The following is a 25,691-nucleotide window of genomic DNA, read 5'->3' on the forward strand; positions in this document are numbered from 1 at the left end:
GTAATTTCTTGCCCTTTTTTTACCTTGTAAAAATTTTTTAAATTCTACTTTTGAGTGCAAGACTTGGAAAAGCCACAGCAACAGCATGCTGTAATGTTGTAATGAATGAAGCACTTACCTTTCTGTTTTCTGAATATCCAGTAACAGCCTCGCTTTTGCAAACCCAATTCCCTAAAATGTCACTAAAATTCTCAAAGAGTGAAAAACGATAGTGGGGTTTTGCATGAAATGGACTTGGTATCTGAAGGCTCTCACAGGCTCAGGTGTCTTAACTCCTGTTTATTTTTTTAAAAGAGAGAAAAAAGTGATCATCACAAATAAATGCTAATTTGGGATAAAACCAGAGTGTGCATGTATCTCCTATGTGCTGAGACCCTTTTGATGAAAAATCTCATCACAAGTAATTAACAATTAGGGGGCACAGGTGGAGGTGGAAGGAAGTGCATCCAGAATGTTTCAGCCTACCTGAGACTTCCTCCAGTTTAAGGCAGAATTACACTCTTAGTGGCAAACATCAATAAAACTGGTAAGAAATACTAAAATCCTCCATTTCTCCTGGATTTTCAATAACTGCAGAACTTTTCCTATGCTGAAACTGTAACTAGCAAGCATATAGATGTAACTATATATTAATAACAGTGTATTTGTTAACTAGCAGCAAAAAAACTCTTGCAGAGAAAAGAGGAGTGATGCCCACATGGCAGAGCTTCAGGTATACCCTCCCACCCTCTCAAAGACATTGATCTGAGCAGAAACACCGATTTTCTGCTGTTATTAGGCTGCAGGAGGTCCAGCTCCACTCATCCATCACAAACCTCTTTGCTCAGCATGCACAAGGAGGGATGGGAGCTCCTTTGCCTTCCTCCCTTGCGGCCTGGAGCCAGCAGCCCTGTCTGGATTCAGCCTCACAGGGTATGTTGCATTAAAATCTAATAGTCACTGTGCTGTCCAGGAGCCAGATATGGTGGTTTCAGACCTTGGTGGGTGCCTTGCCAGATGGAAGTCCCTGGTCACCAGGACTGTATTGCACAGGCTCTCCTCTCTCTCGAGCTATTTGAAAGATGGTAAAACTTGCAAAAGCATTACCTAATTTTCAGGTATTTTTGCCATATGAATATTTCCTTGAGTAGTTTGTGAAAGGCTTTTTGGCAGATGTTTTTTTATTATTTGGGTGTTTATACACCCCAGGCTGAGGCAATAAGGGTTGTTCTGAGTGGAATGTCTTTTTTGAAGAGGGAGACTCTGCAGGGTCTCATCGAGATGGTCCAGGTGTTCTCCGAGAGTTTGACCATAAATGCCTTTGGGAGGTGTTTGCAGAGGTTTTGCATGAGTAAACCATAAACCTGCAACAGAAGCATTCCATAGGAATGTATGTACTGACAAGTGCATTTCCACAAAAGCATTTTACAATGCCAGATCAAACAGGCCTAGAATTTACCTCTTGCATCTCTTGTGTAGGTTAGAGTTGGCTGCATGGTTTCCATCCAAGAAAGAGTATCACCAGAAATTTGAGTTACCCGTATAATAAGAGCTCTGAGATGACATTCAAACTACCATGACTTTGAAATTCCCACATGCACGCTGTAAATGAGTGGCCCTTTCTGACAGCAACACATTCCCAGTGTGTGAACTCATGAGTAACTGGAAAGGTGTTGCACTTTCTAAGGAAACCATCTGACAGCTTGGAACTTTCCCTCCTTTTGTGAAGATTACTCAGCTTTCACCACCCCTGCTCCCAGCTCTGCTCTTCTTTGGTGTCCATGCTGCCATGACCAGCTGAACATCTCAGTGCCTTTGTGCTGACACGCTCAGCACTGCCTGCTCAGCAGTTTCCTAAGGGTTTAAGGTCCACGCTCCTGTAGTTATCACCCTGCTGGGATTCCTTTGGCCGGGCCAGGAGCTGTGTGGTGGAGGCCAGACTGCTGCTAAGGCAAGACACTGCCATCAAATGGGACAAGACATCCCTAAAAGACCACATTAGGCAAAACCCTAGGACTGGTACTAGGTGTCCTGTGAAGCCACTGGCCAATCTGAATCAATTAGATACATTCAAGAGCTGATCCTGTCCCGCTGCTCAGCCCTCATGGAGGTGCACAATGGAAATATGGTGGGCATCATCCGTGTAATGTCAGCATCTAAGTGCACGTTCTTCCCGTGTGGAAGATGTGTGTGTGTCACTCCAGGACAGGAAGGCTGCTGTTTTGGAATCCTGTAATGGGCAATTAGCATCTGTAAATGCTCTTTGGGTTTGTTCCTCCAGAATGGCCTCAGGCACCATCACCTCCGGGACTGCCAGTGCCTGTGGGACAGCCATGACTGGGACAGACAAACGCTGCTGGGAGGCACAGGAGGCTGAAAACAAATCTCTGTCTCCTGCAAAGAGATTACCTGTCAGCGCTACTAAAGCAGGTTTAATACCAGGGTCTGCTTGAAAACTTCTGCAAACTGAAGCTCATTTGTTGTTTGGGAGAAAGCTGGCTTTTTCTGCCTCTGTATTACTGGTGTGAAAGTGGAAAAATTGGCTGAAACTGATAAAAGTGTTTTCTGCCTTGCTGAGCAGTCTGGACAAGTGTCTGATGGAAGGTCAGCAGAAAGACTCATTTCTTGACTAAGTTATTTGCTCGGCTGGGTAAAAAGATAACTGTGCCACCCAGGAAAGACAAGGAATGATTTGTCTTGTGTTCGGTTTGGGCATTTTTGGCAGGATCTGAGCTACCACATAGAGCAACATGCTGGCTCCTGGGAAAGTGGCAAGCTGCTGGCTGGATCCTGGTTGTTCAGGCAGCTGTTTTGGCTGTGCAGGAACATGCCAGGAGTGCATGACAGCACTCCTTCAAGGAGCTTCATGTTGTGTCTGTGCAAGCTGTGACCACTAAAAGCATATAGCTCTTTGAGGCAGCTTCACTAAGAACTTGTAAGAATTCATTTGGGTCTTTTCCCCAGTTCTGCCAGTCTGGCAGAGACCTCAGGGGATGTGCCATGTTTTATATTGCCTTTCTCAGCCTTGATTTTCCGCTGTCCGTACTTCAGGTTCTGCTCCTCTCCTATTAAGAGGTTTTGATGGTATGAGTCAAAAGTTTCACCACTCCTGCTTGCAACCTGCTCTTTAATACAGTCTGTAACATCTAGAAGTCTCTCATTACACCAACATCCATGTTGCCTTTGGCTCAGGGTCAGCTGAACCCAGACTCAGTGCCTACCTGGCATGTAACGCAGTGGTAACACCTCCCACCCCATCTCAGCGAGCACGCAGAGGGTGGCCAGGCAGCCCCAGAGGTGGGTGTGCACAGCATTTAGCTAAATGCCATCAACAAGGGCAAGAACGGGTGTGCTATCACTGGTGTACGTGGATTATCCACCTTGTTCTGCCCAGCACCAGTTTTAGTTTGTGCTGCCTGATTCTCTGGCCAAATGTGTAGGGAGTGCACCCCAGCGTCCTGGAGGTGGGGAGGTACCTGATGGTCTCCTGGTGCCAAATATCCACTTGCTTTTACTGTTTAGATTTGATGCCCAATGCCTATTTGAATGTAGCATTGGGTTGGTAGATACACTTGGCTCTGTTCCATTTTTCTGCTCTCCTCTCCCAGCTGGGGTCCTTCCTCCTTGATGGAAATGCCAGTTTTGCCTGTACTGGAGCAAACCATGGCTGGTGAGTATTGCATGCAGACTTTGGCCTTTAGCAAAATCATCCTGGGACAAGCCCATTTGCACATTTGGTGAGAAATTTTTCTTCTACTTACATACCTTCCCATCCCCGGCTCCTGCCAGACACCACCACCCAAGAAAAAAAAAAGGGTCTGGGACAGGGCTGGTCTTCGATGGGCACCATCAGGTGAAGTGGTCACCCAGTGGTGTGTGTGGGCACAAATGTCCCCACAGGGCTCTGATTGCAACACTGTACACTACAACAATGATTTCTTTCCTGGTTTTAGATAATAATCTTGTTGGGGCAGGGCACACTGCTTTTTCTGCTTGACATGTTGCTGACACCTGAGATGCTGTTTGTGAAAAACATGATGGTTATGAAACAGAGAAACTAAATGAAAGATAACATGGCTGAGAAAGAGAAGGAAAAACAGGGTGTAAGGAAGAGTGACAAATCCTTTCCCTGTCTCATGGTAAGCCCATGGTCCTGGGTCACAGAGCCCATGAAAGCACTTCAGCTCCTGGCATCTCCTCTGGCCATTCCCTCGTGTCCTCCTGTTGTTAGCAGCTCTGCTGAGTTGAGCAGAGCCATCATTCACCTTTTATTCATTTTCATATCAGCACAACACATACCTCCATATTCCCTTTTCTGGAGATTATATAGCCCCTGGGAGGGATGAACTTGCTCAGAAGAGTCACCAGCAGGAAACGCCTCCTTTGAGAGTTTGAAATGGCACCTACCACCAGGAAACTTTGCTGTTATGGTTCTAGCTGCCTTCTCCTACTGACACTTGCAGGGCTTCAGACTTTTCTTTTGCCAAATCCTTCCTGTCTCACCATGGAGCCATGACCAATGGAAATAAATCACAATTTTAGGAATTTATTTGAATGTTGCTATGAAACAGGTCACAGCGGCCAGTGAGAGGCTCTATTTGTATAGTCACCCACAGAGGAAAGAAGGCATTTGTTTTGCTTTGAAAAATAACTCTTTCATGTGTAAAGGGCATTTTGGGTTTGGGTGGGAGGCTGCAGCCACTGAAGGGGAGATGAGCTGCAGCGGGCTGTTCGTTCAGTGACACAGCTCAACCAAGTAACTTTGCAAACTTTCCTTGAGGTTGTTCTGTGCGTTGCTCAATGCACATCACACACTGCAGCCAAATATTCATTCTGGGATTAGAACTGGATGCATTGTAGGGCAATTAAAGTAAAATATTACCCTCTCCTCCCTAGGCCACAAGCAAACACGGCTGCGGGTGAAGGCCAGCAGAGAAAGAATGACATCATGAAACCCGAGAGAGAACGCAAACACCAAGCCAGCACCATGTGCAGGTCAGCCTCTGCACAAGGACACACTTTCCTCCTTGTGACTTTGACTTCTGTGCTCTCTGTTTGCCCAGAGGACTTTTTTTTGGGAAAGCTTTCAAGCACAGGTGTGCTACATGCCACAGCGCACTGCAGACAGATCTGGCCCTCTCCTGTTTTTCCAGTCCTGGTGGTAACAAATGGAGCACTACATCCTCACCACCCTGCCATGATGAAGCAAGTTCCTCATGAGCCAGCAAAAGGACATTTAGCCATGCTCTGCCTGCAGCCCTGGATGGCCAGGGCTTGTCCCCTGGCCCATGCTGCTCCTGCTGCTGCAGGGCTCAGGGCTGGTCACCAAAGTGTGTCCTTAAAGCATGGAAGCAACTCATTTCAGGTAGCCAGACTCCTCTCACAACGCAGTGGTGCTAAAAGAACAGCATTTTTTTTTACAACGGCAAGGAAATGACCTAAACCCAATGTAATTCTTTAATTTTTTTTTTTTTTAAATGCAGGATGGAACAGTGCTGGTGCCAGTCCCAGTGCCACAGATATAACCTCCTTGGATGCATGCCATTCCATGCCCAGCTACTTAAAACGTTTTTGCTTAAAAGAGTTTGCTACTGTAAGCAGGCTATACATAGGTAGGTAAACTTGCACGCCAAGATCCAGGTGTCTGGGATGAAGTTTAACAGATCACGCGTAGGAATCAATATTAAAGTGCTGGTAGGATTGGCCCCAAGTTTCCCAAGCTGCAACACCCCCCTCCGTTGTCTGCTACCAGCAAAACCAGGATTTACTGAGTTCCCTTGCTTAACCCCCACCAAAGTCAAAGTCAAAGCCAAACCTGGTTGCCCTTTTCTCCTTGGAAGCCAGGCAGGATGAGGTCCCTCATGCCTGTCCCACTGGGCTGGGAGAAACCTCCCATAGGAGGGTTTAATGAGCAATTCCTGCCTTTTTGCTACCGGCAAAGGCTTAATTCCACATGAGAGTGGGGCTGACATCTCTGTGCACACAATGGCTTGTGTGGCTATAAACATACCCAGTAACAAATACAGAATACTCCCCTTCAACCAAAATTGCTATAAATTTATTATGAATACAAAACCTGAACTGGCCAGGACTCGCAAAGCAGCACTATAAAATTAAACCTTCCTGGCACTAGAAGTGCCAGTGCCTGGAACACTTGGTTTTGCAAAGGACCCTCACAACTGGGAATAAACCCCAAAATTTATCAACTTGTTTATTTTTTTTTTTTTTTTGGTAGAAGTAAGTTTCCCATGTTAACAAAAAAGCAGAATAGTTTTATTTAGTGTTCATCTCACACCTTCGACAGCTGCAGCTGTCAGGCACAGAAATACAGTATTAAAATAAACTGAACAGAGTTGCTCATTGCAAAAATCACACTATGCAAACCTGTGGATTGTAACATCAACAGTATAAAATGTAACAAAATTGGAATTTTAAATTTTTTTTTACACTTTTAAAGATAATAGTCCAGGCTATAAAACTATATAAGCATTGAATAAGAAATGTTAAAGTCAATAAGTCTACAACAGATACATCTTGTAAAAACTCAATAAATTATATATATATAATTATAATATCTAGTAACATTTAAAACCATGCACAGTTTTGTACATTTTCTTTTTTCAGTACAGGAAAACTCTTTGCTTCGAGTACTTGGAATGTACACAATTAGCAGACATTTGTAAGAAAATACAAAAAAATTCTTTTTTTTTTTATTCCAACAAAACAAAAATCTATAGAAATCTACCTTCTCAAACTTCCACTGAAGTAACCTCAAACTATAAATTATTTATTTTAGGATAAGGATTCTGTGGCTCTAAGAAGAAAAAAAAAATCTTTAAATGAGATGCTGTCATCCTGTTATTCTGCAACATTGATATGTAATACGCACCAGAGAAAAATGAAAAGAAAGAATTCAGGATGCAATTTGCTTTGCCTCTTTCTGGTAGTACATAAAGAAGTCTTCTGGACAAAAAAAACCCCACCCACAAAAAATCCTTAGCCCAAACCTCCCCCACTGTCAGCTTGATCCATGCTAACATTCTTTAGTTCGCTCCTGTGCTTTTAAACAGCTATCTGGCATCGAGGAACAAAATAGCACAGCATTCTAAACACCAAAAATCAGGCAACACTGGCACTTTCCAATGTGTTAGATGCAAAAGAAATACGCAGCTGTAGCAGCTCTCCTGCAAACAGTGTCACTATTTTGCTCACATGGCATTTCTGAAGCCCGAAATACAACAGTACTGGCAAAGGGGAGAGAAAAAAACCTACCCCACATCATCCAAAGTCAACATTTCACTTTGCTGCATACTTGTTATTAAATCGACCACAAAGAATACCTTCATTTGAAAATAGAAAAATAAACACCCACACCCCCTTAATGCACAGTGGTTAAACTGATGGAAGAATTCTTGGCCCCGTTTTTCTGAAATATGTAAAAATCATCTCTCTGCTGCCATTTGTTTGGTTTTAACCACTGATGATGTATTGAAAAATAAACTTACCTTTGCTCACTGCAATCCAGGATAAACTAATATTTTTTTAATGAATACATATATATATTTATAACATTAAATGTAATTTGTTAAAGGACTGTACATCTATACATTCTTTCAATATTTCCCATAAACACAAAGGAAAAACTTGATTAATATATTTTTTCTCCATTTTTAATAAGTTAAAAAAAACACCCTTAAGTTTGGTGAAATTTAAAGTTTACAGTAATGCTATGCTATTTAAACCAATGAACAGATATGTTAATGTCTATAAATAACTTTACAAATATACATGTTAAGGTACAATTTTTAAAACAAAACTGTGAAGATATAAAACAAACAATCAAAAACATCTTTTCTTTTGCCCAGATCAGTATATCCTAGATTGCAATGCTCATATTTTGAGACTCTCTCTCAGTACTGCTTTATGTTGCATTAGTATTATACATTCTTTTCTTTTAATATATTTATTTATATATATACATGATATATTTATAGATATATACACAGATTCTCTGGAATAAACCTTTTTGATATAAGTTAAAGGCTCTTGCCTACAGGTACCCGTAACTTCTTTCTCCGAGTCACTGCACATAGATGGAGCCAAACCTCTGGCGTCGAGGGGTGGATGGAGGAGCTGCTCCCCCCACTCACCCTTGGCAAGCAAGAACAGGCAAACCCCAAAAGTGGGATTTATTCTCCCTCCCTCCCCCCACAATTGGCTGTTCTCAAAGGTCAGGATGTGACCTGAGATGCCATGTGGGCACCCAGGAGCCAGGTCTCAGGGCACCCTCTGCTCTCAGGTGGGTGATGCTCTGCTCCCCAGGGACCCTGTGGTCACCACAGGGTCTCTGCCCATCCCTGAGGTCTGCTCCTGCCTTGGCACGGCCCCATCGCTCCCAGCCCTGTGCGAGGGCCAAGGCACTGACACTTCAGATGACTTGACCGTCTCTTTTTACTAGTTTTACTTTCATTTCTCCATGACAATTTTCATTTTACTTAGCTTTGTTTTCTCTTCTTCCAGAAAGGATTCCTTCTATGTAGCTGGGTAGTACGATCATGAAGCTATAAAAACGACGACAACAAAAATATAGATAATTTTATAAATATATGAATCCCTGCAGGCAACGTGGCTTTTCAGCTCCACCAAAAAGGTTCATGTACAGATTGCATAAGCGAGGAATTTCCACATTCTTTACACCTTTTTTTTTTGCGTGTGTTTCTTTTTTTTTTTTTAAAGGAAGATTTCTTTTTTTTCTCTTCTTCGTATTGCAGGCACAGAACGGTTACTCTGGCACTCGGAAGGCAAGCGCGGAGGCTGGGAGGTCAGCACCCCCCAGGTTCAACATTCTGCGTAGTAAAGAAAAAACCCTAAAAACATGAAAAGTAAACAAAAAACAAACAAACAAAAAATTCATCTAGGATAGATCATCTTGGCAAGAGATTAGTTCCTTCAGGCCAAACAGTGCTTCTTGACTTTTCATACAGCAATAGGGGAAAAAAAAAATTTAAAAAAAAAAAAAAAAAATCATAAAAAAAAGTTTGTTGTTTTCTTTTTTACCCTGAACAGCTTGTCAACAACACAAATCTCCAGGCACCATCACACAGTTCCACTGGAAGATCCTTCACTACAAGGTTTCATGCTTGGTGTCCCACACTTGTGCCTCCATGGGCACACTGCCCATCCCTCCATCTGTCCATGTGCCCTGGGGGTCCTCACGTCCGAATGAGGCCGTTGCAGGGCGGGTGCTTGGGCAGGCAGGGCTCATCGGGCAGCAGGTCATGTGCAAAGACCGAGTCGTCCCCTGAGGAGCAGGTGCTGTGGGTGTCCTGGCCGGCCGGCGAGTACTGCTCGAAGGGCACCGAGAGGTCCAGGTACTCCTGCCAGGGTGACAGAGCCATCAGTGCTGGGTGTCCCCCACACCAGGGACCAAGTGGGTCCTCCCACGCCCATCCCACCACACTCACATCAGTGGATGTCACGGTGAGGACCCTGTCCAGGTCTTCCACCAGCTGCTTGAAGGTGGGTCGCTGTGAGGGGACGGCATGCCAGCACTCCCGCATGATCATGTACCTGGATGAGGGGACATGGGACAGTCAGCCGTGGTGGGGCCAAGTGACACCCACCCACCTGCCCACCCACCCCCAAATCGCCTGAAAGAACAGCTGTGGCCAACACAACTTCAGCTATGGCCAGCTGGGGCAGAAGAGGAGGGTTTTGTGGAGCCACGATCCTCATTACTGATCATCTGACGCATGACCGTGCTCCCAGAGCAGGAGGAGGACCTGTCCTGAAGGTGACACACCAGAGCTACACCCCCAACCAGCACCCGCTGTGTGTCACTCAGCAGCCATGGGCTGAGGAAAGTCTACCTGGAGATGGCCAGACAATTTGCCAGTGGGAATGTCCCAACAGCCCAGACCCAACAGCCCAGTGGGGTTGTATTTGTCCTCAGAGGGAATGGGGAGTGGAGCAAGGTCAGCGCCCACCACACACTCACAAATCATGGGTGCAGTTTGCAGGTTTGTCCATCCGATGGCCTTCCTTCAAGAGCTTGAAGAGTTCCTCAACGGGAATTCCTGGGTATGGAGACCCTCCCAAAGTGAAGATCTCCCATAGTAGCACTCCAAAAGACCAGCTGGAAACCAAAGAAAGATCTTTAAAATTCAATGAGGTTTTTTTTCCAAGCCCCCCAATATCCCTTCCCCCTTGCTTGGCTTTATTTCTGTGCAGCCATGCATAGCTAACAAAGTCATCAATAGCATGACTAATTGCCTAGGCCATTTTTACTAGTTACTTGGAGATCTCTGCTGATCCAACTCAATAGCAAAGAAATCCCAGGCACCAAGTCTGAAATTGAAATGAGCATTTAATCAGATAGGTGACAGCCCATCTATCACCGCCAGCTCTTTGTTAGGTCTTCCACCAGCTCCACTGAATGGAACAAATCAAATTATTCATGCACGGCTTCACTGAATTGCAGGCTTGGAACCACAGGCCACTAATTGTGCAAGCTGATACCAAAACTTGCTTGTTACAACACTCATTTCACTGGCCAAGCCGGGAGAAAAATACCCCAACAAAAATCAGCAGAGCACTAATGTTACACACTTCAGTCCTGCAGCTGTGCTCTGGTTAAAAGTCCTTTTTTTCAAAAATATCTTTTGCCTTCTTCATTTTTTTTCTAAAAACAGGGATTATCTGTCTCTGTTTCACCTTCATGCACACTCATTCTCCTGTTCTCTAGCTTTGATTTATTTGTCATGCCCACTGCAGCATTACCTAAGCATGGAAACTATGATTTAAGATCAATAAAAGCCAAAGAATCTGAGAAATACAGAAATAGAAAAGAATCATTTGTCCAATTGCAAGCGGTGAGCTTTGGGGAAAAGGCAGGCTGGCTATAAAAATGCCATTATTGATCAAATATTACAATAAAAAGCTAGTGCACACGTGGAGCTGCTTCAGCCCTTGCAAAATTCAGATGTGTTACTGATTTACGTGTAAGGAGTGCTCTGCTGTTTGCTTACTATGCAGAGGCATTAAAACAGATGAGATAGGATTAGGAAAAACAAAGAAAATAAAAGAAATGGCAAAATTAATCAGAGACTACATTTGCTGAATATTCTCCGATCAATTCTAACAGCAGACAGAGTATGCCAAGCTCATTCCACATCCCTGACTGAAGTGTAACTGTCTGGGGCAAAGTGCAGAGGATGCCGAGGGGATTTTTCATGGGGATTTTTAGCACAATATTTTTCAACTGCTGGATGAATCACCTCATCTATAAAGTGGACAAGAAATACCTGCCTGCTTTCCAGTAATTTTTCAGCAGCTCCCTAGAGATCTTCAGATGAAAGCAACCAGATAACAGCAAAACAAAACCATGTGTGTGAAGATGCAGGTTGGAATTGACTCCTGTACTTTTGCATCCCCAGGCACCCCAGCAGTGAACAAGCCCTGGTCACGCTTAGCAGCACTTTTGTCTGTAAGATATTATAGGTGTAGATTTCCCTGTTGTATTAATTTTTTTTAAAGTGTGGGTTTGCTTACACATCGCTCTGGTGAGTATAGACCCGGTCAAACAAGGCTTCTGGAGCCATCCATTTCACAGGCAGCCGACCCTGTAATTAGGAAGACAATGGGAACATCCCATCAGCATATTCCCCCAGCCACAATGGCACCATCTGAATCTTCTTTTCTAATCCAGTTTGAACCATTTTCATTAACAACCACATCTGCCTTCCCAGTCACTGGGCAAAGCAGCAGTGGCCACATATAAACAGATTAGAGCATTTGATCCCTGGATCTTCAGTGACAATCTTTGCAGTAAATGCTCTCTGTAGAGGACTGTATTTCACTGCCAAAGCAGGTTTAACATATCAGTGCATCTAAATCTTTGCATGGGAACAGCATCCATTACTCATAGATGCAGTAAACTCTGTGGCAGAGCATAGGAAAACACTTTCCATCTCTTTGGTTGGAAGGTATGGTTGACTCCAAGTCCAAACCCAGCTTAGGCTCAACTTGAAGGGAAACTTCCGAAGTGAAGGCAAGGGCCGGGTTCTCTAAGAAACAAATCCTGATCCTGCTGGAGGGTAAAGGAGGGGGTCTGATCCTATCTTACATCAGGGTCATAAACACAGACTGTTATGTGAGAAATACAAGATGAGAAAGACTAGATTAATCATAATTCTCTGGGGCTTCGTTTGGCCCCTGGAGGAAGACAGAAAGTACTGTTTTGTGTTTGAGCCATAATTTGGATATGGGGGAACTTTGTCCTCTTCTGACCCACTGTCTCACTGAGGGAGACAAGTAGAGATGGGACACAGGCAGGATACACAAATGGGACTATGCTCTCAGCTGTCCCACACAGCTCATTTGATCTGTGATTAAAATTCCCAATAATTGTTATTAATTTATGATTAAGAAATCGTGGCAATTAAGAAAGATTTCTGATATGCTATTGATCAGTATGGACATGGTGGGCTTTGAAGGACTGCTTGGACATTTAAACCCCCTGCAATCCCAAGACCCGCAGGTTCTGTACTGCCCTTAATCTTCCACTGCCGTCGCCTCACTCTGTCCTAGTTAGGATCTTTCCTCAGGGCTCAACATCTGTGGCAGGCTCTGTACCAAGACACGGGGCTTCTCTCAGCCCTTCACTTGCAAATTCATCTCTACAGAAAATATAAACAACTCCAGGCCTCAGCCCTTATCTGGGACCATCTTCTCACTCTTGGCAGTGGAGTCAAGGAGCTCAGATGTAAAAAAAGAGAGAAACGCGTGAAAGACAGGTAGATCCAGGTATACAAGAAGTGACACTCCTCTGTCAAGGGCTCTGGTGAGACAGAGGTTGGCTCCTTGGGACCTTTATAAACAGACATGGAGCAGACTGGAAAGGGCTCCATTCCTGTTTGGGAGAAACCTCAGTTTCTCTTAGCATCCTGGCCAGAGCTGAGACCTCACAACCAGCTGCTGGCTGAACCAGGATGTGTCAGGAAAAACCCAGATGGTGGATACACTCCTGGGACCAGCCTATCTACAGTCCCTCCCGACTAGGTGAAGTCCCTGTCAGATTTCTTCCTCCTAAGCCCCTCTAGAAAGGGAGATGTGGGACAAGGGCCACTTGCTGCAGGGATGATCAAGTTCCCTGCCAGAAGGAGAACTGCGTGTGCTTGGCAGCTCTGTACTTACATTGGTGGTTTTCTTGTAATAGTCGATGTTGTGAACGTCTCTAGCGAGGCCAAAATCAGCTATTTTCATCACATTATCTTCAGTGACTAACACGTTCCTGGCTGCCAAGTCGCGATGAATGCACTGTGAAAGGTGAGCAAGTCAATAAATAAGGGCTCGTTAGCTGCTCACGCCTGGAACCAACAGCACCATGTGGTTTATGAGCTGCCGTTTCATTGACTCCCAGGCTCATAAAGCTGTGGGCACTGCTCAGCTCCTGGCTCTCTGTGTCACCATCCCACCGTGCCTGCTCGGTGGGAAGCACCTCTTAGCAACACCTAATCGGCGCCCTCGGAGCCAACACGGCCACGCACGCGCCTTTTCTCTCCAAACAGGATGTACGGATGAGAAAGCCAACTCCCCTCTTCTGTGGGAGCTCACTGGGATGTGCAGCTGCTTTTCTGTGCTGCTTCCCCCAGGAGGAGGAGTGCAAGAGAATGTTTGAGGGGAAAAAAATCCTTAAATTAAGGTATCCCCAAAACATCCAAAATACAGAAGACCCACAGAATGGCCTGGGTTGCTTGTGCTTTTATAAGCATTTTGGGGGTGCTAATGGTCCTGCAGGTAACAGCTGTACAGCTGCATGGTTCAGGAATGCAGCCAGCATATGGGGACTTTGCATATGGATGAAACCTCCAGTAAAAAACCCCAAGATATTTCATACAGTAAAATGTGGCCTCTAAAGGGAGAAGGCTGCAATGTTTTGCCTGGGGTTGTCCCACACACAGAGCATTCCCTGCCTTTGAACATGTGGCTTTGACCGAGGCTTCTACCAAATGAGGTTTCTCAACTCACTTTCTGAGATGCCAAGTACTCCATGCCCCGTGCCACCTGGTAGGCACAGGAAACCAGATCCTTAAACGTCAGCTGCTCCTCAGGCAGCTTGCAGGTGTCAAAGGAATAGTCCATGCCAGGTGGGCGACGTGCCCTGAGGTATTCCCGCAAGTTCCCCTTTGACGCATATTCCACCAACACATAGAGTGGTCCTGCAAGGAAGAACACATCAGCATCCAGCGGAGGTAGAGCTGACCACCAAAATCTCATCTGGGCCATTCTGGGCAGCCAGTCAGTAACTACAAAGAAGGGACAGCCAAATCTGAGCCTCCCATGACCCTGTGAGCACCGGGGCTGCTCTGCTACGTACCGTCCTGCGTGCAGGCACCAAGGAGGTTAATAATGTTTTTATGCTTCCCAATCATTTTCATCATTTCCATCTCAGAGACGAGGTCGGAAAGGTCCTTGTCTGTGGCATCATCTGGAGAAAGTAAAAGAGGAAAGTAAAAAAAAGTCAGGAAGAAAGTAAGTGTTTAGGGATATAGTTTCAACTGCTGTGCAGCCATGTGGGGCTTTTGATGGGGAAACAATACTCAAGAATATGGCTGTATTTGGCTTTATTCTACTTCAGGAAGAAGAATAAAAATAAAAACAAAACCTACTACTATGGCAACAAAAAAAGATGAACAAATAAGTGGAGGTAAATGTTCATATGGAAATCAATAATGCCTTTCATCTTCTGTTTTGTCTTCACAAGTACTAAAGAAAAAAATTCACATTTTGGTACCTGGTACCTGCTTTTCTGATAGTTTCTGTCCCTCATCTCTAGGGCCCAAGAGTTAATGATGGTGGAAGGTCAGGGCTGGGAGGGAACGTGTTTTTTGGATGGAAAGTTGCAATTTCTCTGCAAAAATAGAAAAACCTATCTACAAAAGTAGAAAAATTGGGGAAAACCTGCCCAAAGGCACATTTTGGTTTGGAAAGATGGAAATGTTACTACTTCTAAAACCAGCTTCAGAAAGGACTAAAGGAAATGTAAATTAAACAAACCTGTTTCTGATAAGAAATATTACTTTTTTTTTACAATGTCTCCCCATGTAACCTCAAGCCCAGGCTGCTCACTGCCCTGCTTGCTCCAGCCGAACTCTTCAGCTGTCTGAGGTTACTGTGTCTGGCAAGATGGGAAATGGAGACTTATCTAGAGGTGCCCAGTGACTCCCCCATTTCTGGTCTCCCTTTAACCTCTCAGATGTCCGGGATCAAGTTTCTTCAAAGAAAAAGTTCCTCAAGAAGGAGTTTGTCAGCTGAAATTCTGCAAACTCCATCTGAGGTTGCTGCATAAGCTTTTGGTAGAACAGGCAGCGCTGGTTAGGAGAGGAGTAAAGAGTGGGCTGATTCACGGAGCTGGCTTGAAGTGAAGGGGGTTCCCCTTCTTGTCAGGGATGCTATTACCCCTTGGAAGAGAACTGGGTTAATTCCCAGTCCCTCTTCCCGATGGGATTTGCACTTTTGCCTGCTCTCCAAGGACAGCCCTCACCCCCAGGCAGTGTGGGTAAAGGGGAGGAGAGGCAGTTCCTGCTTTCTTCTATTGTATCTAGTTTGTATAAAAGACTTAAAAGAGAAGCAAAGAGAGGAAATCTCAGCACAGTATGCTATTCTGTCCTCTGTGGACTCCCCATACCTTTTAACATCTTGACAGCAACTGTGATGGCCTTGTTTGGCTTGTCCTTATCAATCCCAATGGCTTCTGCCATCACCACTTGGCCAAAACACCCCTCGCCAAGCGGCTTCCCCAAGGTCAGGCTGGAGGGAGGAACAAACAGGTATGTTAGGGGCTCCTGGTGTGGGACACTCCCAGCAGGCACAGAGATCCCAACCCTTTGACTGACCGAGAACGTGTCAATTCCCACTTGGGATCTGGAGGCAGCTCCAGCTCGGAAACGTTGGCCAGCATTGGCCCATCGCTGGAGGAGAGGCGTGTGATCCGGACCAGGGGCGTGTTGGAATTCATGGAAGAGTTGGACTCCAGCGACACCTGCTTGGGTAGAGCAAATGAAGTGTTATTGCCAACTGTATCTCCAGGGCAGGCAGCGCCAGAGATGGATCACTGAGGAGGTTTGAGCTCTCTTTGCCCATGGACAGATTTCTGGGAATTTCTAACTGGGAAATGCCCCCACCCTTGCAGGAATCCACTTGTTTAGACACTTGTGGTCAGGTGTTTAGCAGATGGAAAGGAAGGACAGGTCAGCCAGTGCCCTCCTGCATCAGGAGGTATAATCCACTGAGTTGCTCTGTTGCATCTCCACAGCCCATACAGGCTAAGAAGTGACTTCTCCCACCCTGGCACTGTCAATGCCCACTGTGAGCTTGCAGTCAAAGCTTGAAATCTGTACCCGTCACTATGGGGTTTCACATGGCCTTTTGCTCCTGCCCCTCTGCAATTTCAGGCAGAAGAACATCTCTAACTGCACAGAGGACCTTCTGTCACCTCCACGAGAACTTTGGGCTCACCAGTGACATCTGTGAAAGCAGGAATGAGCACAAATAGTGCTCTTTCTCCCCAAATCCCCACTCCTCCAGGGAGCCTGGACTGGACTTCCCCTGCCAGATGTGCTTTCTGTGGCACCCACAGCTGCACTGCCAGAACCTCTTGGGCAAGGGCCAACAGCAAGGGGGGCTGCTCACGAACCAGAGTCAGCTGCCACCTCTGCCAAAGCCCCACTCACATAGAAATAAATAAACTTCTAGGCTGCAGCCAAATTATGTCCCTCTTGGGCAATGTTTTTCTGGTGGAGCTTCTCACCTAGAGAGAGAATTTCAAAGAGAAGGAGGAGGAAAAAAATAAAACAAAAGAGGGATACCATAGGGGGGAATAGGAATCTTGTATCTACTTTCTGTTACCTGTCTCTTGAGTGGGAATTTGGAGACTTTCTGTACAGTGGGGGTGTTCATGGCTTTTTTGTTTGGCATTTTCATCCTCCAGACAATCACCAAGACCAGCACCAGGAGAAGGAGGAAAAAGCCAGTGCCATAACTGAGAATGCCAGTGTACACTGAGCCCGAATCATCCATCTCCATGAGCTCCTCGGCTGCAGGGTGACAAGAGATGGCAGTCAGGACACGGCGGGAAGCTGCCCACACACAGCTACACACATACAGCACAGAGAATTTGGGGAGGACCTGTTCAGCTACGCCAATTTTCTCAGTGACTTCAGTGAGGGGACTCTCCCAGGCCAGTGGTTTTCCACCTGCAGCTGTAGCTAAAACATTAGCTCAGTTTGCACTTTTTGGGGTAATTTTACTGCCCCCTTTTCATGCAACCCTTGGATTTTTAAGAGCCTTCAGCCCACAGATTGAAAACCACTGCTCCAGGCTGAAGGCATCTTCACACGTCTGTGCTGTCCCTCTGACCCAGATCTTGCTTTCTGCATGGCTGGATGCCTTGGATGTGCAGGACTGGGGTCTACTGCACTTTGCTGATTCAGATTCTCCAGCAAAGATTTCCACCAGACCAGTGCCTGCCCTGAGGGACCAAGGGGCTTGAATAGAACCCAGCAGTAAGGCATCACACAGGGAAAGAGCCTCGAGAGAAAAATCTACTTTATTATTTAATGAAAACTTAGTTCTGCTGGGAAGAGGCTGGAAGGCATGGCCCAGAGAGGTAAGAGAGCCAGGAGGGTGACAGCATGAGCCCATCAGCAGTGGCTGCCTGCTGGCAAGACTTTTTAGAGACCAGCGAAGGTCAGCTGTGTTTTCCCCCTTGTTCCTTTAAGGACAGGCATGTAGACCAGAGGAAGGAGCCATGATGGGACTGATTTTCTGTCCCCCAAAGGTGTGCTGGCACAAGAGGAACAGTCAGCAGTGGGAAGCTTTATAATGAAGTTATGCTGGTGTGGTCAGCTCACTAATGGATCATATCCATCACTGAGCAGTCCCTTCAGCAAGCAGCAGGAGCCTTTCCCTGGCAGCAGCAGGCTCTGTGTCAGGTCTTTGGTGGCTGTGCCCAGAAGGACATGGAGAATGGGCTGTCAGTGGCATCGGGGGCTGCTCCAGCCTTGTGCCAGCTGTGGAAGGCCTGATCCTACCAAACGGCCATCTCCTCCCATGAGACAGGGGTACCAGATCTCCTGGGATCAGGCACTGTGGTCGGTGCTGCAGCTCTGCTGCCTTGCCCTCTGCTCCCCGTCTCTCCCCCCGTAGCGTGGACGAGGTTCAAGCTGAGGTTCCCCAAGTGTCCTGTATCCTGCACCCTCTCTGTGGAGGCCTGCTGCTGCACAGATGGCTGTCCTTCACTGCATCTGACTTCAAAATAAAGTCCTCCTTTCTGATTTTTGGTTGGTTTTCTCCTGCTTATTTTTTGCTTTAGGAAGACATGTGAATTCATAAATTATAAAAAGCAGAGTATGAGTCAGACGAGACAATACCGTGATATTCTGAAAATAACAGAGACATTAGTCTTCTAACCAAAGAAAATGTTTTCTCATCTAGTGAATGTCAGAAGCAGAAACAGGATCAGATCAGCTATTACAGAGCTGGCAAATAAACAGGAAAGATCAGCAGATCCCACTGGCAGCAGGGTTGGGCATGGAGGAGACCTTCTTAAGCCCCAATAAGTGATTACATCCCAATCACCTGCACAGATGAAGTCGAGATTAGAAATGCCAGAGTTTCCGGTTCCTAAACACATCCTGAGATGGATGTGTTGTGAGATGGACCCAAATGTGGTCTATGACTGGGTGAATCAAAGTGGGCTCTTTAGGATTTTGGGTGCCTTTTCAGTAAGGGTGTATTGAATATACTCAAGGTTTGCTTCTGCACTGTCTGCAAGGCACAGCACAGACGAGATTCAATATGAATATTGCTGGTACTTCCCTGGACCATGGTCAAGCCTGCCCTGGAGCCAGAGGCTGATTCAGCAGGTGAAGGTGCAGCACAGCCTCATTCCCCCTTTTTGCAGAGCAGATCTCTCTGTTGCACATTCTGTGCTGGCTTCATTGTCAAAAAGAGCTTTGCACATGAAAGGACCACAAAATTGAGGTCACTCTGGCCTCGGGTTTCAAGCCCACTGCAGCTTTCATCAATCCCAGCTGGAGCAGGCAGTATGCAATGCCCCTGGGAGCCAGGACTCCTGTGCTCTGCCTACAGACGACTCTCCTTGACCTTCTGTTTGAGATCGCTATCTTGGCCTGCTCATCCGTGAAGTGGAAATAATGCTACAGGCAGGGAAGGGTGTACTCACACCAGACACTTATGCATCTAATTTTAGGTTAAGATATGAGGCCAGAGAGAAAGGATCCTTCATAAGATGATCTACAGTTCATGTCCAATTTAGGTGCCCTGGATCATCTGATGGGGAGGTTTTCTTCTTCCACTGCCAGTGTAAGAAGACAAAGCTCCTTATTTTGGTGCTTAACAGTCCTAACAAAGAGGCTGTGAGTACCTCTCTGTTATTAGATTTTTTAAAAGATTCTGTGTATTTTACATCATTACTGCAATCATTTAAATTTTGAGATGCAATGCAAAAAGAGTCAGCTGCAAGTATGCAACAGGGGTCTGCAGCAAATCCCAAAGAAGAAGCCTGCCTGGAAAACACCCCTGCTCCAAGCAAGGGGCGGTGTGCGGGAACTTGGCATTTCTAAAGCAAAACATCGAGGCATCCTGGAGAGGGAAGGAGAGGCCAGCACAGAAGGAAATACCTGGTAGCACCGTCAGCCAAGCAGAGTGATGTGAGAACCCAATAGAATTCCCTGCGAGACAAGTATATTCCCCAGCATCCTCAAAAGTAACATTTCGCAAGTACAGAATCTCTAGCTCCTTATCCGTTGTGTTAACACCTGCCGTCTACGGGGAAAAAAAACACACACATATAGAAAGAGGGAAAACAGAGAATAAGCCACATTCCCAGCAAGTGTGAGGACACCACAGGCAAATTTCAAAAGCAGATTATGGTGGTTCTTTTTTTTATTTTCCAATGGCCCATCTTCCACATTTATTTATTCATTCCCCTCTGCAACCTGTAGTCAAAAGCAAAAAAAAAGTTCCCTTCACCAGGTTCTTACTCTGTCCCACTAAAGAAGCATGCAAGCAAAAGCATCCAAATGAAAAATTGCCCCCACAATATGACTGACTTTGGGTTAGTGAGGTGAGTACAGGGGTGGGGAAAGACAGGTGGGAAATGAGGAAAGACAGAAAGAAAGGGGAAAGGAGGGGAGATGTAGTGGGGAAGGACTCAAGTGCTGATCAGAGGAATATACAAACATTATGGTTCATGAGTTCATTGAAAAACATAGAACTCTAGAATTTTTTAGAATTTCTTCAGTGGATATCTCAAAGCCATATATTGATTACACAGACCTTGACACTGCAGTAGAAATCTGGTTGATAACCAGTGCCTGTAAGGAACTTTCCTGAAGTGGCACTGAACAACACAGCAGTCAAACGCTGTAGGCTGGAGTCAAACCCCAGAGCCCAGGAGCTTCTCCTCTCCAGTTAACATGTTTGCTTGGATGAGCCAATGTTGATATTTATTTCGCCATTACTTCTCCAAGGGACAGAACTGATTAAATCAGTTTTATAGGTGAAAAACTCAAAACAGTTTGGTTTTCCAGTGCTTTGAACGTCACAGGTCATTAACACACAATTCTGTTATCAGCACTCAATTGTAAGGAAGGGAGAGGAATAAAAGTATGAAAAGTTGATAGCAAAATTTGACAGTCATTTTATTGTGGGAATTTTTCCATGGCAATTGCTGTATAGGCATTACAGTCTTGTTAAAAAAAAAAATTAGCAAGAAAATAAGATAAAGCCATTCAGCATCAGTTGACAGGGTATAATACAAAATGAATAGTAATTTTAATCACTAGATTCTTAAAAATGTTATAGCTCATTCTTGCAGTTGCCAGGGCCTTGGGACAGAGTCTGTGGTTTACCTGGTTTTGGTTTGCGAATGTGGAGCCAAAATGGCTTTTCGGCTATGCCTACGAAATTGTTGGCTCTACACAGATATTCTCCTTCATCTTGTTCTGTCACATTGAACAGATTTAGGTTAGCATCGGCTTCAGCGTTTTTACTGATCCAAGACTGCAGGAATAGACAGAAACCTGAACTTCAGTAAACCAAACAATAGCTCCATCGCACCTACATCAGCTAGGATTGACTGTGCATGGCTGTGGTGACATCCCCAGCTCACCCTGTGGTGAGACACCTAACCCAGGGCCTGAGGGCTGAAGAGAAGTTGCCTTTGGCCCCCAAACCATGTGCAGGTGAGCTCCCTTTCCTTCACACATGCGATTTCTTTTTTAAAACAGACCAGTTTGCCCCTTCTCCATCTGACAGCAGTCAAAGGCTCTATAGTTTCTCAATAACTCTGCAGACAGGAGCACCAGAGAAAGGGCTTAAGCAGAGATTTGTGTTTGCAACCCGGCTCAGCAAATAATGTTTCAATTATCAGATTCCAAAATAGAATTTGGAAACAAAATATAAGCAGCGGCGGTCTGAAACTCGTTGCTGACTTTGCCTTTCAGAAATTAGCTGTAATTTTTTCCACTGCTTATAGGAGCCTCTTCTTTACTAAATAAAGTGGTGTATATAAATCAAACAAACTTCAGACTTTTAAGCACGGCGTTTATTTCTCTTCTTCTGTGCTGCCACAACAGCACATCAGTTTTTTCCCTAAACACTAAACAGTTGCTTTTATTTTGGCTGAAAATGCATAATTGTTTTAAGTGGCCTCAGAAGAAGCTTCAGTTCTGGAAATGAAAATAAAGCAATTCTCTTTTCTGTTTCAGCCTTACACTCTCCAGCCCAGTCTTGATGCCTTCCATTTCCAAGCCTGATCCTGCCAATGTGACTTGAAGCTCATTAAAATCCTCGCGGCAGCCAGCTCTGATAGTTTATTAGGAACTGAACCCAGAGCAGGCACCAGAGAGGAGCCCCAGTGCCCATGTCTGATGACAAACACCACCAGTTTTGACCTGATCTCATCCCTAAGGCTTACGTGCAAGTCTGTCTGCCCTGACTAGTGGGGAAACGTGCCTGCCTGCTGTTGCTGCCTTGTTTATAATTAAACCGGGCATGTTTCAATGCAGAATGTACAATTTAGCCTTTGACAAAGCTTGGGCACAGTGTTGCCAGCCCCCCTCTGTAACTGGAATGCATTTTGCGCTCTTCTGCAAAGAAAAAGGGGTTTTCTTTGATCACAAATTAGCCCAGGCTTTCAGGAACTGATGCAGGTGATGGCTTGGTTTTGTCAGGCTGTTTAAAAAATGGTTTGAAAGTACAGCATTCAACTTATCCATCTGGACTTAGGTGGGGTTTGACACCTCCTTCGCCCCTTTAGATGTAGGGGGGGAGAATTTCATGTGCTGGGCACCTCTCTGTCTCCCTTGCTGCGATGGAGACTGGGATATCTCCCATACTTAAACTGCCCCATAGCAGCTCCTACACGCCACAAAAACTCCTGAAAGCAGGAGGGAAGGGCAGGCTGATAAAAAAAAGCCTTATCTCCCTGCAGGCAGCACAGCATGGGGCAGGAGAGAGCCTGTTCCAAAGGGAGGGCTGTTAACAGCACCGTGCTCCAGCCAGGATGCTGGGGCAAGGCAGCAGCACTGCATGGCTTGAGGGAAACAAGTCCATAAAGCCAATGGACTGGCACTGAGATGACAGCAAGATCATTTTATCAGATCTTTATTTATAAAAAACAAGCACATCACATTTAAAAAAAAAAAAAAAATCCCTGTAAAGCTGGGCCTGACACAGCTCTGTGGAGGCCCAGTACTGGCGCACAAAAGATGCATCCCAAAATGGAAATGCTCCGTGCCCCAGCACTGATGCCGGCATTAATACAATTCAAAGCATTCCTGATTAACCAGAAGTAGTAAATAGACGTGTGCTGGTCCTATTCAGCAAAAAACATAAAACCAAACAAAACTCGTGCTTTCAAATGCCTGCCTGTGCTCCCCTTCGAGGAATGCAAAGCCTTTGCCGTCCACAGAAGAGAAGGTATTTGGCAATTCTAATTACCTACCCACCCCGGTGCCGCTCCAACTTAATTTTAAATCACTATTTATATGGACTATTTATATGTTCTTTGCCGTGGCAAAATGGGGGCTTGTGCTTGTGACACAAGGCACTGTTCGCAGCGGCTCTGCAAACTTCCAAGAGGTAGCACTTTATCCCACGGGGACCACACATGGAGCTCGGAGACTATATGAGATGGCATGTGACACAACCAGCTATTCAGAGCTTGGTACTGGGCTGTGAAACCAGGGGGAAATTCAAATATGCATAATTCAAACACATTTGGAGAGGTGGCGAGAAATAAAGTTTTCTCAACTTGCAAGAAGCACATGTTGCCAGTCCTGAAGAACTGTCTCCAACCATTTCTTCCAACCGATCTGTTATTTCAATCTGTGTAATTATTTTCAGGGTCTCTGGCTTTTATTATAATGTATCTGGCTGCGTTACAGTTTTGTAACTGTACTGTCTGATAAGTGGTTGGTTTTTTTTTTAAACTTCATACAAGGAGAAGAAGGGTGTGTACAGCAGGATGTGCACAGGGAATGTCCACACACAGGACAGCCTCACCTTGAAGCTGCAGATACAAATTCAGCTTTCAGCACTAACTGCAGAGCCAGAAAAACTCCATTTGGCCCTATATATTTTAATAAACATCATCACATGATGTCTTTAACTTTTTTTTTTTTTTTTTTAAGGATTTTAGAAATCCAATGTGCTCTTCACTCCCTATTCCCTACTCTTATATTTATACTGGTTGAGGGGAACCAAACCCTTTAGCTTTGTTCTGGCTGTAATCCAGAAGTTCCCTTTCAAGAAAGCATTTTAGTGAAGTTAAATCTTACTATGTACCTTTTGCTCAATTAAAAAAAAGTCTTTCCTGAGCATTGATAATAGCAATGTTCACAAATTTAGTGTCTGGAACAAGATTATGTTGGCCCTCAGGTGCTGGTAGTTGAGCATTATTTGGTACGTGCATGCTACACTGTGCTTACTTGGAAAAGGAAGAATGTGTTTTAGTTGGGAGACTTTTATTTTAATAAACCCTGAAAATACCTCTATTGAAGCTGTAAAAAAAAAAAAAGGGCATTTTTACAATTTTAGGTCAAATGCAATCTGACATCTCTTTCATTATGCTGCATTTCTCAAAATTGCCCCAGCTCTTACAACTTCGCTTATCTGTGCCACCACAGTAGTAGTCTTATTTCTGGCAAACAGAAGAGTTTGGAACATCAGTTTTAGGACATTTTTGCCATATCCCCTCCAAAAAGCAGAGTATTCCACTGGGCAGGCTTACAGAAGGACTGCCCTGAGGGTGAGAAGGAGGAGCATGTACCAACCTTCAGCACTGTGACATACGGGGTCCCATCGGGTCCATATTTGCTGCCATTGACTTCCACGTGTTTCAGCCACTGGATGTGAGGCTGGGCATCGCTGTAGACCTTGCAGTGAAACTCCACATTGCTCCCTACCACCACGGTCTGGTTGGCAGGGAGCCCTGCTTGCAGGATTGGCCGGTGGGGTGACCTTTCTGAAAAAGGGAAAAGAGGAAAAATCCTAGTTTACTTGCCTTTTTTTTTCCCCAGGACATATTCTCCTCTGAAACCTTCATATTCTGGCTTTTTAGGGCAAAATGTACAAAGCAGGTTTGTCCCCCACGGGTCTCCTGATCACTGCTCTACACAGTGCTTCTCAAGCCAGACAGGGAAGAACCACCTGGGAAGGGAGGAGGCATATCAGCCCTGCCAATCCTTCTCTGGCCCCTCTGCAGACCCACTAAGTAATTTACTGATCACAGATGTGAGCCTGAATCGTTGGCCAAAAAGAAGCTTGTTGTTGGTTTTAGAAGACACATGATCCAACACTTTGGGAAAGAAACCAAGCTCCTGCTTCCCATATCCTATCATGCAGCTATTCAACATCGCCACAGACCAGCTGTTGAGGGAAAACAGCGAAATCTCACCTAATACATCAAGCTGGTACGTGTGCCTAATGTTGCCATATTTGTTCTCCACGACACAGGTGTAATTCCCTCGATCTGATGGCACAACACTCTCCATCACCAGGCTCCACTGCTGGTGTCGCAACTAGAAGAAGAAATCAAACCTGTGGTCAAGAAATCAAGCTCGTGGTCGAGCACCATCATCACCAGACCCTTCAAACCAAATGAACAATCAGTGAGCTTCCACACACTTGGACCCCAGAGCAGGCCTGAACATCACAAGGAACTGTTACAAGGGTCATCAAAGTCTTAATGAGAAAAGGCATTAAGACCAATGCAAAAATGATGCAACACAATGTAACACACTGAGATTTTAGCAGGGACTTCTCGATGTTTCCACAATAATCACAATAACGAAGACAGCTGACAACTGAATGTGGCACCTCTCACTAGAGTAACGACTTCAAAAGGCATCACACAAGATAATTCTGATCTGTATTTTAAAATGTGTGCGCCGTGGGGGCAGCAGGTTATGGCATCTGTCTGAACAGAAACAGCTTTCTCCAGCTGAGTTAGTCCCCTAAATTCCCTCTAAAAAACACGTCCAGCCTCAAATGTGGTCCCTAGGATACTTGGTCAGCCCTTCTATTTTGGCACCAAGTTTTATACTAGTTGGTTTTCTGGATGTGGCTCATGTCCAGAGCTGATGGTGGTTCAGTAGCAGAAGGGGAAGCACAGCCCATGTCTC

General features: G+C 45.2%; 1 protein-coding gene and 1 long non-coding RNA gene across 3 annotated transcripts in view; one reads left to right on the forward strand and one right to left on the reverse strand.

The window, feature by feature from the left end:
• Positions 1-6,120, forward strand: part of LOC120409876 — a 66,233-nt gene extending 60,113 nt beyond the window's left edge. The window contains exons 1-3 of one of the 2 annotated variants that reach the window (XR_005601726.1): positions 3,585-3,649; positions 4,876-4,974; positions 5,463-6,120. This is a non-coding gene — a long non-coding RNA (uncharacterized LOC120409876). Of the gene's footprint in view, positions 1-3,584; positions 3,650-4,875; positions 4,975-5,462 lie in introns of those variants that run through there. The other variant, XR_005601725.1, reaches the window with a different exon arrangement.
• A 61-nt stretch (positions 6,121-6,181) lies between these two features.
• FGFR3 (fibroblast growth factor receptor 3) overlaps positions 6,182-25,691 on the reverse strand; it is a 55,254-nt gene continuing 35,744 nt past the window's right edge. Inside the window, 13 exon segments of the mRNA XM_039550736.1 lie at positions 6,182-9,356; positions 9,444-9,549; positions 9,977-10,114; positions 11,530-11,600; positions 13,174-13,296; positions 14,008-14,198; positions 14,357-14,467; positions 15,668-15,789; positions 15,876-16,021; positions 16,888-17,075; positions 20,916-21,066; positions 24,342-24,532; positions 24,965-25,088. Of these exon segments, the coding sequence (XP_039406670.1) occupies positions 9,192-9,356; positions 9,444-9,549; positions 9,977-10,114; positions 11,530-11,600; positions 13,174-13,296; positions 14,008-14,198; positions 14,357-14,467; positions 15,668-15,789; positions 15,876-16,021; positions 16,888-17,075; positions 20,916-21,066; positions 24,342-24,532; positions 24,965-25,088 (1,827 nt within the window). The 3' untranslated portion in view covers positions 6,182-9,191.

Source organism: Corvus cornix, chromosome 4 (genome assembly GCF_000738735.6).
Source record: "Corvus cornix cornix isolate S_Up_H32 chromosome 4, ASM73873v5, whole genome shotgun sequence".
NCBI lineage: Eukaryota > Metazoa > Chordata > Aves > Passeriformes > Corvidae > Corvus > Corvus cornix.